Consider the following 13,916-nt stretch of genomic DNA (forward strand, 5'->3'; position numbering starts at 1 on the left):
ACGCCAGCGGCTGCCTTCCCGGCGAGGCTCTTCGGCCGCCGGCCCCGCTCCCCTCGGCGAGGCGAGGCGGCGGCTCCGCCGGGCCGCGCCGGGCCGGGCAGCGACGCTGCGCTGGGGCGCGGAAGGGCAGCGCGGGTCCGGCACCCCCCTCGGGGCGGGCGGCAGGCCCGGCTGCCGGCGGCGTCGCGGGGCGCGGCGCGCAGGCGCGGGGGGCGCGGGCATGCGCGCTGGGCGGCGGGGAGCCCGATCTGATAGGGAGCAGGGGCTGACACTACCCCCGTGTGGGCGGCGGAACGTCCCGAGGATGACGTGCGGCGTTCTCGAATCCCGTGTCTCGCTCGCTCGCTCGCCGCCGCCGCCGCCGAAGGAAACGGGAAAAGCAACAAGGAGGCAGGAGCAGGCGCGGCGCCATGGCGGCCCTGGAGCGGCCCGTGCCCAGTCCCGAGGCGTTCCTGGGCCAGCCCTGGGCCGCCTGGGTGCGGGAGGCCGCCCCCCCGCACGCGCACGGCGCCGCCCCCCCGCACAGTAAGGGCAGGGACCGGCCCGCGGCTCGGCACGCCGCTCCCCTCCCCCGGAGCGCACGCAACGGCGGCGGGGCCGGGGGCCGGGGGCCCGGCCGGGCCGGGCCGCCCCCCCCCCCCCCCCTCCGCCCTCCCCGGGGCCGCGCCGCGCGGCGGGAGGTGCCGCCCCCCCGGGCGCTCAGCTGACGCGCCGAGCCCCCGGTGCCATGTGTGCGGGAGGCGCTGGCGCACGCCGCGCTGTGCCGTGCCGTGCCGTGCCGCTGCCCCGCGGCGCGGGCTCCGCCGCTGGGCCGGCGCCGCGGTGGGGGAAGGGGGCGAGGGGGAGGATGCGCGGCGCGGAGGGGCCGGAGGATGCTGCGGGGGGGGGGGCCGGAGCGTGCTGCCGCGGGGGGCCCGGCGGTTCCGCTCCCTGGCAGATGCTCCGACCATTGTGCTTTTGCTGTCGCAAATAGAAACACTGCTCACCTCCTCACCTCTCCTCCTCCCCCCGCCAAACAATAAATGCACACCTCTGGGCCCTCGGCGCTTCCTGACTCTGCTTCTCTTCTGCAGGTGTAGATCTAGAAGAGACTGGAAAGGAGGGTGGAAAAAGCAGGGAGGTTATGAGGCTTAATAAAGAAGGTAAGTGGATAGTGCTGGCACACCTCTCTACCTGTCTGTCTCTTGGTGGCTGTGGGTGACTGTGGTTTGGCCTTGACAGGGTAGTCTAATAGCATATGGATCTCTCTGCCGTGAAGAATGTTACGGGGTTGGATACGCGCAGGTGACTGTCGCTGTGTCAGCTTCTCCTGAAGTACGAGGATAACAGGTGTATGCGTGCGACTGACAGACTTGGTAAAAGATAAGGCAATTTTAAGTCAAAAGACAACTACGCATCAGTGGCCATATTGGATTTTTTTCAAGGACCCCGTCCCTTGGTGCAGTGTTTCACTTTCTTCTCTGTGAAGATAAGCATATAAACCCGTGCATCGACTTTAAACGTTATATTATCATTAGCGACAGTAGTGGAAAAACATTTTCACTCGCGGAGAGAAATGGTCTGTTATGATCTTTGAGTTCATTCGCTTTAGCTCAAGTCACGTTTTATTCTTTTATTCTCACTGCTGAGCGTGACTTGCAGTCAGCTGAGGGGCCAACATCTAATATTAACGTGAGGCTAAGCCACGCATATTATGCAAAACAAAATATAATAGGTCATTTTGGCCATAAGGTTTTCTGGTACCATAAGTATGAACAGGCAAATTCCAGGCTAATGGTATTTGCTAATATGCCATGTCTGACACAGTTCTGTCAGTTGCGGGAGGAGAAACTTCAGTGGTGAGCGTAGGCAAATCAAATTTACACATTTCGTTTGTGACGTGTGTCCTTAACGTCATGCTGGGGTAACACCTAATGCAACTAGTGAAATGGTTTGAGACGTATTTTCATATAGCTTTCTGTTTGTTTCTGTTCTGTTAAGAAAGCGGTATACATATACAACCCTTCTGCCATGAGAAACATGTCTTGTGAAGTCAGTTCATAATGAATGATCCCATCATAGTGAAACTTCGGTGTGACTTACTGATGCTGAGAGAAATCCCGCTGTTACCTGTAATGTCATCATATATATTCTGAAATGATGTTAAGTTTCTTGTTATATTATAGTTTTCATTACACGTGCGTTCAATTTTGAGCGTCTTGGCACCTTAAAGGAATCTTGTGTTTTCTAAACAAGCTCTTGAAGAAAGAATGAATTAATCAGTAATGTAGACTTGTGTGATAAACTATAAAATTACATGGAGAACACATTAAATAAAATTATTTAAAATACCATAAAACCTCCCTTTTGAAAGACCTTTATAGCGATGCCAACCTTGATTGTGTTCCTGTCTTGATTATTAGGTGCCTGAACCTCTCTATTTTGTGAGCCCAAAAATAAGTTAGAGGCAGAACTGGGATTTTCATGTAGTATATTTATAGGTAAAAGGTTCAAGGCTCAAACAGTTTGTGTGTCTATCAGTAATGTTGAGCATACATTTGATTCAAAAGTAATCAAACAAAAATCGTGCTACTGGAGCTTGGCCTTCATAAGGAGTTCAGTTTGTTGAGATAAAATTTTTTGCACCTAGAAGTCCTTGAACACAAATTCTTATTATAAGCTTATTTGAGACATAAAGTTCAAAGCACATCCCTACTCCTTAGTCATACATAATATGCAAATTGTTTCCTAGAACGAGTCAGTTTAGATTATCAGCTCTAGTCTGTCATTGTTTGTTTCTTGGGGGGTTAGAGACTCCATCAAAGGAGCTCTATTTAAACTCACTATCCAGAAAAATTATTTCCAAACAAAGTATAATGTCATTGCTGATGTTATGATAGTGACAGGTGTGAAGCACTTATTAGCTTTTATAGTACTTGCATTGTAATACAGTTTAAAAAAACAAAACTGACTGTTATATTTAGAAAATAAAAAGCTTTAGGAATTTTATCACTTCCAAGTAGTAACTTGCTTTGGATCACTTAGAAAGAACTTTCATGAAGTTTGAATAAATTAGTATGTGTTGAAATATTTCTACTGTATTCTCTTAAGCAGTCTGTTAATACAGGTGTTTTCACCACACCCATCTGTGTGTCTGAACACCCTCTGTAAATCTTCCTTAAGCCTCACTATCCTTATCAATAAATGTGGGGAAAAATTTGAAGAGTTAGATTGGTCTGCAGAAAACATCGCTCCTATACTTGCAGAAATGCTTGTGCATTTATTTTGATCTTGCACATGTCTGTTGCGTGACGTGATGACTTTTTTTGTCTGCTCTGTTCATAGACAAAGGGTCATGGTCGTGGTAGGTCTTAATCCCAAACCCAACTCATTTTTCTTTGCAATCTTACCTATTTGAGCAGGCTGCCTTATGGCATTTGTGGTGCCAGGAGATCATAAGCGGTGTCTTAGAAAAATCAGACTTTACTTGTATAAGGTAACTGGGGAATGATGGACAGACAAGACTTTAAGTATCATGTCCTGCTAGATAAAGATAAATCTGATCTCACCACATTTACTTTTTGTAATATTTGTCTGCGTTTTGCCAACTTTAGTCGATGTGACCAGGTTTATGTGGCCATTCCCTTGTAAGCAGTTAAGCAAGGAGCCTTTTTAGACTAGTGAAACTGTGTGTGGAAAACATGGTGGGGGGAAGGCGTGGGAAGACGATGGTGTCCTCCAGATCACGACAAGGTGTTTCTCTTGGTTTTGTAGAAAAAATTATGTCAGATGTCAAAAAGTGCTTCCAGCTAGCTTCATCCCTGCATCGTTGCTTCCTTTCTGGTTGTGTACTATATGTGTTCAGAGTGATGGGCTCTCTTCCTCCTCCTCTTGACCCAGGCAGGGACCTGGGAGGCAGCATTCCCCAGTGGTAGTGGGGAGAAACACTGCCAAATCTCTGCTGCCAAAGTGGTTGATGCTACTTAGCACATCCCTGGGCAAAGGGGTTGCAGTCTGGCTATGCTGTTCATTTCCGTAATGCAAGAGATGCGCCGAGGCCATGTGCCCCATCTTTAGGGCAGAAGTAAAGATGAAGAAATATTGCTTGCTGCTTTCCTTTATTCTGTGTCTATGTAGGCAGCACAGAAGGAGAGAAATTTCCTGAAGGTTTGTTCAGTTTTGTAGATGGAATTGCCTTTTGCATGCTAATACTCACTTTTATGTTTTCCTTTAGCAAATACAGTATGTCCATGGTTGACTTTTACTGGCATGTAGATTTGTGGAGAGGGCGTTACAAAGTTGCAGGTGTTCACAGAAAGTGAAAAATTTTATGCATAAATGTTTGGGCCAGAAAAAAACCCAACTTATCTAATCAGGGAACAGAAACAGTATTGTGTAACTTATCTGACAAATCACTACCAACCAACCGGCTTAGCTAAAAGAGGGTTTATCAGAATTGGAGCAGCATTTAGAATTTATATTGAATTTTTAAAAGTTGAATGGCGTATATGAAGAATTGAAGATTTTCTTGTAGTTAGCATGCATAGTAAAAGGAGTCTATATTGGTTTGATAATTTGTGTCCTGTAAAAAGTCACAGTAACTGTATGCCTGAGATAGATGCAGTGATCTTTTATTATCAGTCATAACCTCTAACTGATTTTAGATTAATTTTGGAGGCGTATGTTTTACTTTATACAGTATTTAAGAAAATAATAGAAGGATGTCATTTTTTTGGTTTTACGTACAGAACTCTTATTAATACCAGTTTAGTAAATGTGCAAGCATTAAGTTCTGTGAGTATTTCTAGGTAGGCACAGGCTGTAAAGGAGCAAAATATATCCTGTGTATCTTCGTGAACTACAGCAGGGTTAAATATGACCTGTGGGATTTAGATCTATATCTGGGTACTTGGTGTCATAGTCAACTTCAGTTTCTCAGTTCAGTGGGTTTGTATTATTGAGGTTTCAGTCTGATAATGTGTGTGTTTTGTCTTAGATAATCTTTTCACTAACCATACTGACTCATTGTTTAACGTTAAGGATGTTATGTAAAAAATTCTGTTCTGTTTTTCTGATGTTGTGTTAAAATTACAGATTTTCTATTATTATTGCTCAGCCCCAAACTTGACTGTTTTACTTGATGATTACACATGCAAACTGGAGTTTTAGATCTATTGGGTAGTTGTTTACAATATATTTTTTCTATTTTGTCTTCCCACATAAATATCTGATGGAAAGCTTTTTGGTAAATCCTTTCGCAACATCAGAACAAAATTAAAGGGATACTGATTAGTTTTACTTTTGGTATTTTCTTATTTTTCAGAATATTATCTTGATTTTATCATTCTTATGGAAAAATAAGAAGTTAAGGAGGTTGGGCGATGGTAGGGAGCACTTGTATAGGAAAAAAAGGATGTAGCATACAACATTCTACATTATGAAAAGCAAGAGGAAGAGAACCAAAATTATTTATGAGGAGATTGTGAAAGAAGACAAGACAAAACCAGCTGGTTAATGTAAGCACAGGGATTGGAGTTGATCTTTTTTTTTTTTTTTAATTATTATTTATTTTGTTGTTTACTAGTGGTTTGCCAATGATGCTGTTTGTCTCCTTTAAAAACATATCAAACAAAAACCTAAGAATAAAACATTCTTGTTTTTCGTAGCCGCCTTCATCTTTTACCTTTTTGTGGTGGTAGGGAATGTTGGAACGGGCTGAGAGGGAAAGAAAATTATAACAAAATTTTAAACACATACCCCAAAAGAAGGAGGTGAGGTTATTGAATTTAGACCACCTTAGCTGGTTAATTTGCAGTTGGTTTGGGGTTTGGTTTTGCAGTGGGCAAAAGAGAGGGCTGAATGTTGTTTAATTTTCTTTCTCTTCCCTATAAGCTTAATAAGGTCTTCCAGAGATACTGGTTCTTAAACAGATGTAATATTCAGGTGGAGCTTGATGAGTGAAAGAACTGAGAATTGGCAGGGTAAAAAACTGTGGCTGTTGTCAAAGGAAACTTTTTCTTACCATTCTTATCTTTATGCTGGGAATAAGAACAGTGAGCGAAGGTCCCCATGGGGGTTTTCTTTAGGATGAGAAATGACAGTGGAATTGAATTCTGGTGTGCATTCTGGTGTTTAAATGCCTGATCAGTTCAGTATATGATGTCTGACTCCAATATTATTTCCACCCCACCCCCCACCCCCCCCCGTGGACAGCTTCTGCACGGGGGTGGCGTGGATCTTGGTTGTGGCTGTCACCTCATTTAAAGTGTCTCAAGGAATGGTGACAGAGGAAGAATGAAACATTATGTATGATAGTGCCCAGAAATGTAGTCAGAATTGTAGTTTATCCTCATAGTTACACAGTTGTTTTCTGAAACCTATGGTTTTGTTTGTCAGCCCTCACACTGGATAAAAAGAGTGGCATAATGGTAAGGTTCTCTGATCAGACATTCTGTGTTTTGAATCAGGATTTTGATGTTATTCAATATGTATCTAAACCTGTTGTGTTATAAATGACTTCTTTAAAAATTCTGGGTTTGTTAGGTGGCACATATCTTGATGGAGTTCAGGTGATATTTCTCCCAGTATTTGTGCAACAGTTATTCTCCTGTAGTTTAAGGTACCTCTTTCGATCGCTGGGCGGGGAAACCATGTGTGATTTTCTGTCAACTGACTGCACTGTCACTAAAGATGTGTATCCTGGCATTCCTTCTACTTGCTGTAATTTATAACCAGACTTGAGAAAGAGGGAAATGATGCGTATACTAGAGTGTACCCCAAGCCCTGTTGTCACTGCAGAAAGTGAAATGACTTGTATCTAATTTTGACTGAGATCGAAAAACACGTGTGTGTTTTCTTGTTGATCTGCCACTGCTTGTGGTTAATAGTTTATAGATGAAATACAGTTTTCCATGTATAAAAAAAAGACTATACAAGAGTTGAACCATTTCCACTGTGAAATGGAGTAATTTCCTTGACATGGGCCTTTTATTCTAGTTAATTAAAAATTAGGTCATTATCAGGTTCTGTTTTACCTTTGGGGCAAAAAATGTTAGCTGTTTAACCAAGGCTGAGGTATATGAGATGGAAGCAGTGGAAAATCCTGTAGAAAATATGTTTCAAATCACATTTTGTGTGGATCACAGGAGTCCTGTAGGCAGAAAGCGTAAGTTTCTGGTGCTCCTAGTTTAGATTTATAACACTGCATGCATTACTAAGAAAGATCACCTTCAGCAAAAATAGTATATCAATATGAGCATTTCTTAAAGAGTTAACTCCACCATAAGGTTACGTGAGTGCCATGACAACTAGTTATTAAGAGTAATTTTGGAATAACTAGCAAGAAAGATTTTCAGTTTATATGGTCATGGATTAAGTTACTGAATCTTTCTGTCTTCCAAGTTCAACTTGGTGCAGAAGTTCTTCAGCTAGTCCTTGAAAAAGCTGATTCAGGAGTTAATGGTGCAGGATGCCAGGTGAAGCTAGTGTGTTTAGGTGATTTATATGCCAAAAAACTTGTGGCGATTGCTGTTGTGACGCAGTAAGGGTGACACAGGTGTCTCAGCAAGTCTATAACAAGAAGTCTTTGATGGTACTCTTGCTGGATGAGAAAGAAAGATGCTATGTGGGTAAACTGATCCAATTTTTTAACGTAGTGCTGTGCAGCTGTCTAAGCTGACTCGAACTGGAGATGGAATCCAGCACAGTTATTTAAGACCGATGTGGGGCAGAGGAAAACCAACTATTGCATGCATCATTTCTCTCTTTTTCTTTTTTTTGTCCCTTTCTGTGGTTGAATGTTGATGATTTTAAGGGAGTGGGTTTGTCATAACTTGTTGTATGGCTTATTAAAAGTTATACTTGAAGGCCGCTGAAGTTGCTAGAGGAGTAGGCTTTCTGATTGCTCTTGGCCTTGTACTCAATAGAAGCAGAGATGTCTTCCTTACTTCTGAAATGTTGTGTTTATTATTCAGCAATTTCCTTTCATATTTTACTAAGTTATATTAATCATATAGCCCTTAAGCCCAACACATCTTCCTATTTGTCTGTATTCTTGACAGCAGTTAGAATTTGGAATTATTTGGTCTTCCTGCTTTCTGGTTTCTATGTGTGCATGTATTTATAAAACGTGTGATGTTTGGCAAAAAACAAGTGGAGTTTTCCCAGATCAGAAAGAGCATCAGCCAGAAGCAGCAAAGAACTTGAAGACAAAAGTTCTAGGTTCTGCACAACTTCTGGTACCAATGTACGTCTAGTGCAGTTTCACTTAATCCTCAGGCCCCTCCTGAATCATCTGTAAAACGGAAGCAGTTGTATTGTGACAGAGCTGTGCACAGTACACAAGGGGTTTAGGCTTGCTTCCCTTTCCGTTCCCTTGGAGCAGGTGTTCAGCAGAAGAGACAGAAGGATGACTGATGAAGTAACATCAAGATGTAAGAATGACTGGCAGAGGGCAAGAGTTCATGGGGTTTGATTCTCTGTGGTGATCTTTTCTGTGCTCTTTGTTTGTTTTAATTTTTTTCTAATATACAGTGTTTGATGTTTTCTGTTCAGTCATTCTTTTCCTTTTCCTACTGCAGGGGGCTAGATGTAGGAGGTGGGCAGAGACTGGGAATTTGAAGTTATATTTGGACTGCTAACATCATACAAGTAATAGTTGTTGACAAGTTTGTTGGATCAAAAGTGTCTTCTCTAGCAAGACAAAACAGGATGGGACTGGACCTCTCCAGTGGCAGAATAAGGTGACTTCACCTTGTTGTTTTTCTGAGCTGAAATTGTCAGAATGGAAGCAGAGGTTTACAGAGCTGTAAATCATCATGTGTGTTCATCTTTGAATTTCTGATAAGTATTCTGTCCTCAGGTGGCCTTTGGGCTGACCACTTGTGATTGTTCAGATTAGATAGATTATCAGGTGGTAGTTAGCATATCCAGTTATTTTTTAAGATGCTCTTAGTTATGTCTCATTGAGACAGGATGCTACTGATGATTTAAATCTGAAAAGTTTGTTGGACCCATGCCACCATAGCAACTACTGACAGAGCCAAAACCTTGTCTGTTTGGGGCTGCTGATGGAGACAGTCAGAGAACAATGATCTGGATGAATATAAGTAATTCATCTGTTACTGCCATGATTAAGGAGGCAGTATTATTATTTGCATGATCTTAATGCCTAGCAGCCCCATCAGAGACTAGATGCTGCTGTGCAGGGTACCAGCTCAGGGAGGAAGGGTGTGTGCATGTGCGTGTTGTGAAATCGTTGTGCTGCAGAGAAATAATTTTTTAATATATGACAAAGCAGGAGTTTTGATATTGACAAACAAAAGCACTTAGTTGCTCAACAGGATAGGTGGTAGGCTTTAGCCTAAACTAAAGTGGCTTTCTTAAAACCGTGGCAAGGAAAGCTTTAAGGTGATGTTCAGAGGGCAGTGAAGTAGTTTTGCAAGAGCTTGGAAGGTATCCTTACTCAAGTGTGGAAGCTGGCCTGAATGAAAATACAGACTGGTTGTCAAAAGCTTAGTAAATGGATACTGACTTCATGGGCCAACTAGAAATGTGAGCAAATGGTGTGACAGCAAGTAGGATGTGGACAGTATAGTGCAGGTAAGACAGAGGAGCCTTGAAAGCAAAGATGAGTTGTTTCCAGTGTTTAAAGTTGGAATGGAGAATTGTGCATAGAAGGATGCAGAGAGAATAATGGTAGATCAGTATGACAATATAGAAGAAAGAACTTTTGGAACAGTGTGAACAAGCAGGATAATGTTTGTCAAGACAAAAAAGAAGAAAATTTTAGTAACTAATGTGAGGTGAAGGCCCAGGCAAACCTTTAGCTCTGAAGATGTTTAGACAAGACTTTGTCCTAAGGATGCAAGACAGGAAGATTCGTTTAGATTTAGACGTAGCCTGAATGAACGGATCAAGAGAGAAGTCATTGTCAAAGATGACATAGTATTTCATATCTGAATGATGGGCAAGATGATAATGCTGTCCACAGTGATCAAGAGAGGAGGTGGAGAAAAGAGGGTGGGAGAGGTGAGATCTAAGTTCTGTTCTAGCTGTATTGAGCTGAAGCTGACAGCTACTCAGTGACAAGAGGTGTCAGAAAGATAGACTGAGGTTTTTTTGTTTAGACATAAATCTACTCTATTTGAGACCTGTCTCCTCCTTAGGAGCTGAATTTGTGGATGAAATTCCCAGACATAAGGGAAGGGGCAAAAGATGTAGCTCAGTGGAGCCCTACTAGAAGACAAAGGAGCCTCCCAGTGATCTGTGAAGGGGTTGGTACAGAGAGGAAGGGAAGCAGGAGAGGGTAGAGTCAGGGAAGTCAGAAAAGGAGAATGAATGCTTCAAAAAGAGAAATGTATTTAATTTTTATGAAGAATGCACAAGGGTTATGGAGGATGGAAATTATTAACTTATTTTGACATTGCAATAGTAAAAGGTTTTTAGACCTTTTAGTGAAAATAGTTTCAGTGTAGTGCAAGAGACAGCTGAAGGGAGTTCAGGATGAAGTTAGAGACAAAAGTGTAATTTGTTATCAAACAGTTCATAGTGAGCTTAGAGGTGAAAGGATAGAAAGAGAAGTAGTGTAGAGAAGCACGGGGTCGGAAGTAGATTTCCAAACATAGGAAAGACTGGCTGTCCCACTGTTCTGTCAGAGCAAGAGGAGAAAGGAGATGTGAGGTATGGGGTGATGTGAGTAAGGCAAGTGGAGAGTGGGACAGATGTGTTTCGTATCTATGGTACGAGGAAGAAGGGAGAGCTGTAAGGAAGAGAAAGAGAGTGGGAAGGGAGAACGTGAAATTATTATTATGTTTTCTGGCATTCTCTTGGAATAAATATTTGCATTCTATTGTGGAGAAAGAAATGGATACAAGAGAAGAGGTTTGAGGAGTGAGTCAAAAGTAGGAGGAAAAAAGGCTGAAATTGCAGGTGTGGGTTCAGCTCAACTGGAGGAATGGTACAGCTTACTAAGCATCAGGAGAGAGAGAGAAAACGTGCAATAACCTCATTTCCAGACTGGTTTCCTTTTCTACTGCAAATTCTATGACAGGCAAGAATAAAGCGAAGGAAATGGATAGTTAAGATGAGCATGGGTTCAGGATTGGTGGAGTTGGACCTAGTTGTGGGAAGGAAAAGCAAAAAAACATCAAGGGTGGAAACAAAAAGGGCAAAAAATATTGTGTCAGTGTGAAAGAGGGTGGAGTCCTGGGTATCAGAAATAATGGGGTGGGAGTAATGAGCAGTCCTGAGAGAGGAAATTGATGCCATTCAGTATATGCCAGGTCAGCCTTTGAGTCAGGTTCACAGATGAAAGTTTCTTTTGGAGATGACTGGAGAGAAGACTGATGGCAGTTTGTGCTATCTGACAGCCCTATGCTTGAATCCATAACGTGCCTTTGAGAAAGTTCAAAGCCTTAAAGAGCAGCAGCATTTTGGAGAAATCCAGAGAATATTGCCTTGTCTCCAAGGAGGGAGAAGAGTGTGTAGACCATGGCTCAAAGCAGAATGCTTCCATGCTTTGGTGACTGGTCATATCGATCACATCACGTGATGGACATGAAAGTAGTTTGCTTGCTGGTTTCTTGCTCAGTAGTTCTGTTCTTTGCAGTGCATCATAAGTAGATAATACGTCTACATGATCTATCACATACTGATACTGACTTGTGCTTCCTGCTTCCAGAGCTGAGACAAGGGCATAGGATTACATTATCATGTACTGGGCCCTGGCTAATGTCATAGTGCGCAGGGTGTATCATCAGAGCTTGGGCGCAGTGCTGCAGTAAACATGGTTGTATGGCTTTTGCTTGTCTTGCAGGGCAAAGCAAGCTTGTTGCTGTCTACGTGCTACAGGCAGGCATGCTTTATGATACAGCCTTTTTTTTTTTTTTTCTGAGAAGGCAGGACTTAATGATTTTTGAGGTGTTACATGGAATGGCTGTTATTCATGATGCAGGCTCAGTGTTTAAGAAGTTAATATCAGATTTTAACGTCTCTTTAGTAGATGTAAACATCTGTGGAAGGAAAGAGACGGGAAGAGGAGAATGCTGCAGGAAAGAGTTGTTCACTCACGCACAGAGGATTGAGCTGATCCTTTGACTTGGAAGGTTTTATCCATTACCTTGCCTTTCTCAAGCAACTTTCTGCCTGTCCCTGTATGTTATCAATGTTCAGTCATCCCAACAGCTTATACATACTGTCTTGCAGAGTTACTGAGAAAAAAAGAAAACAAAAAAAAGTCTTCAGATTTTCTCTTCAGGGTCTCTCAGGGCTTTTTGTGCAATATCATGAGGGTTTGTGCTTCTAACCTGTATTCATGCTTTTGTTTTATTTTTGGCTTTTTAGAAGACTTGGAGAACATTGGGCAAATATACTAAGAAACTGAATGCATGGCAATGGAAAAATATAAGGAGAAATGGGAGAAAAAATGTTTCAGCTCTTGAAATTATGGTGAGCTGTGTGTATAGCGCTTTTAATAGAGTCTTTGTACATTCTGTGCTTGGTGTAAGTTTTGTTCAGCTACTCTCATAATTCACAACACACTGGGTGTGAAAGTTACCAAGTCTTGTAGGTATTTAGATTTTGAAAGAGGTAGTGCAGCTTTACATATTTTGGGGTTTCTTGTTCATCAGAAAAAAATATTCTTGATTGTATCACTGAAGGAGGGAATGCTACAAGTTTTATTTTGCAGCATTTATTATTGTTTCCAGCTTTTCAAGATACTTGTCACTATTCTGACTGTTTGTTTTCCAAGCTCTTTGGCATATCAAAGCTATTGCAAACCTTTATTGCTTTCCTGGAAGTGTGAATTTATCCTGAATATGAGGTTTTGTGGTTGGTTTTGGGGTTGTTTTTTTTTTTAATTTCTTGTTATTAAGTATATATTTGGGAAGGTTCTAGAGATGTGTAATGTTCAAATGATGTAACGTATAAAAGTGGTAGCTTTAAAAAACAGTAAGATATGGTCTATATTTCAGAGAGCTTACAATGCAGATCAGACAAAGCCATAAGCAGTGTATGTTGTGAAGACAAAAATCAGTCTATGAATGTCAAAGAATTTCATGCAAGCAGCTATTTTAAGGAGGAATTTGAAGGAGGTAGAGGATAATTATTGATGTGGAGGAAGGAGGCATCAAAGCTGATAGTATAGCACACAGGAAAGTAATGTACAGAACAGATTTCTAGTGAAAGCAGTTTATTTGTAAAAAATAAACTCTCCCTGTTTTGTTAATACTGTCTTACTGTCTTGGAGCTGGAAAGAGAAACTAATTGTAATTGCCAAACGACAAAAATAACATAAATATTGGAAGATAAATCTTAATCTTCCTTAACTCTGTTCCCTAAACATGCCCTGTGTTCTCCAAATACTTAAACATTCCCTTTCTTGTTAGGCTTCAACCTCATCCGTTCTCTTGAATGGTGCCCTAGTTTTGATACTAGGCAAAAAGTGAAGAGAAACACTGTGTGTGCAATAACATTTGTCATTCTTTCATACTCCTTCTGTATTAGTTCTTTTACGCCCATTTGTTTGTCTATTACAGGATCAGAGGATAAATGACATGGGAAATTCTAAGCAGCTTTGACTCTTTTTATGGACTTTCCACCTTAGAGTGAGTCTGTTGTGTCCAAATGCCTCTGAAGTTTGAATTTATTTCAGGAGAACCCCTTGAATGTGGGCTTTTCATGGCAGATTTCTGACATACCATGTGCAAGCATAGAATGCTATGAAAAAAATACGTAGAACAAGTGCTTTTAAAAGCTTGTTCATTTTAGTACTATGAGGTTGTGAGAGAGAGACTTTCCCTGTGTTCAAAATCATGTATTAAAGCTGCTTTGAGTAATAATCAAGGCGGTGTGTGTATATCCAGAGGAAGGGTATGAAATGTGATTCATGCATACAGCCCACCTATCAGTGTGAGGAACGGCAGAGGGAGTGAATG

General features: G+C 41.9%; 1 protein-coding gene across 3 annotated transcripts in view; it reads left to right on the forward strand.

Moving 5' to 3' along the window:
* Nucleotides 1–247: 247 nt before the first annotated feature.
* ATXN7L1 (ataxin 7 like 1) overlaps nucleotides 248–13,916 on the forward strand; it is a 131,689-nt gene continuing 118,020 nt past the window's right edge. Inside the window, exons 1-2 of one of the 3 annotated variants that reach the window (XM_052789847.1) lie at nucleotides 248–525; nucleotides 1,074–1,142. In XM_052789847.1, coding sequence (XP_052645807.1) covers nucleotides 411–525; nucleotides 1,074–1,142 — 184 coding nt within the window. In that variant the 5' untranslated portion in view covers nucleotides 248–410. The remainder of the gene's footprint in view (nucleotides 526–1,073; nucleotides 1,143–13,916) is intronic. The other 2 variants (XM_052789848.1, XM_052789849.1) reach the window with 2 other exon arrangements.

This window comes from Harpia harpyja, chromosome 6 (genome assembly GCF_026419915.1).
Source record: "Harpia harpyja isolate bHarHar1 chromosome 6, bHarHar1 primary haplotype, whole genome shotgun sequence".
NCBI classification, from domain to species: Eukaryota; Metazoa; Chordata; class Aves; order Accipitriformes; family Accipitridae; genus Harpia; species Harpia harpyja.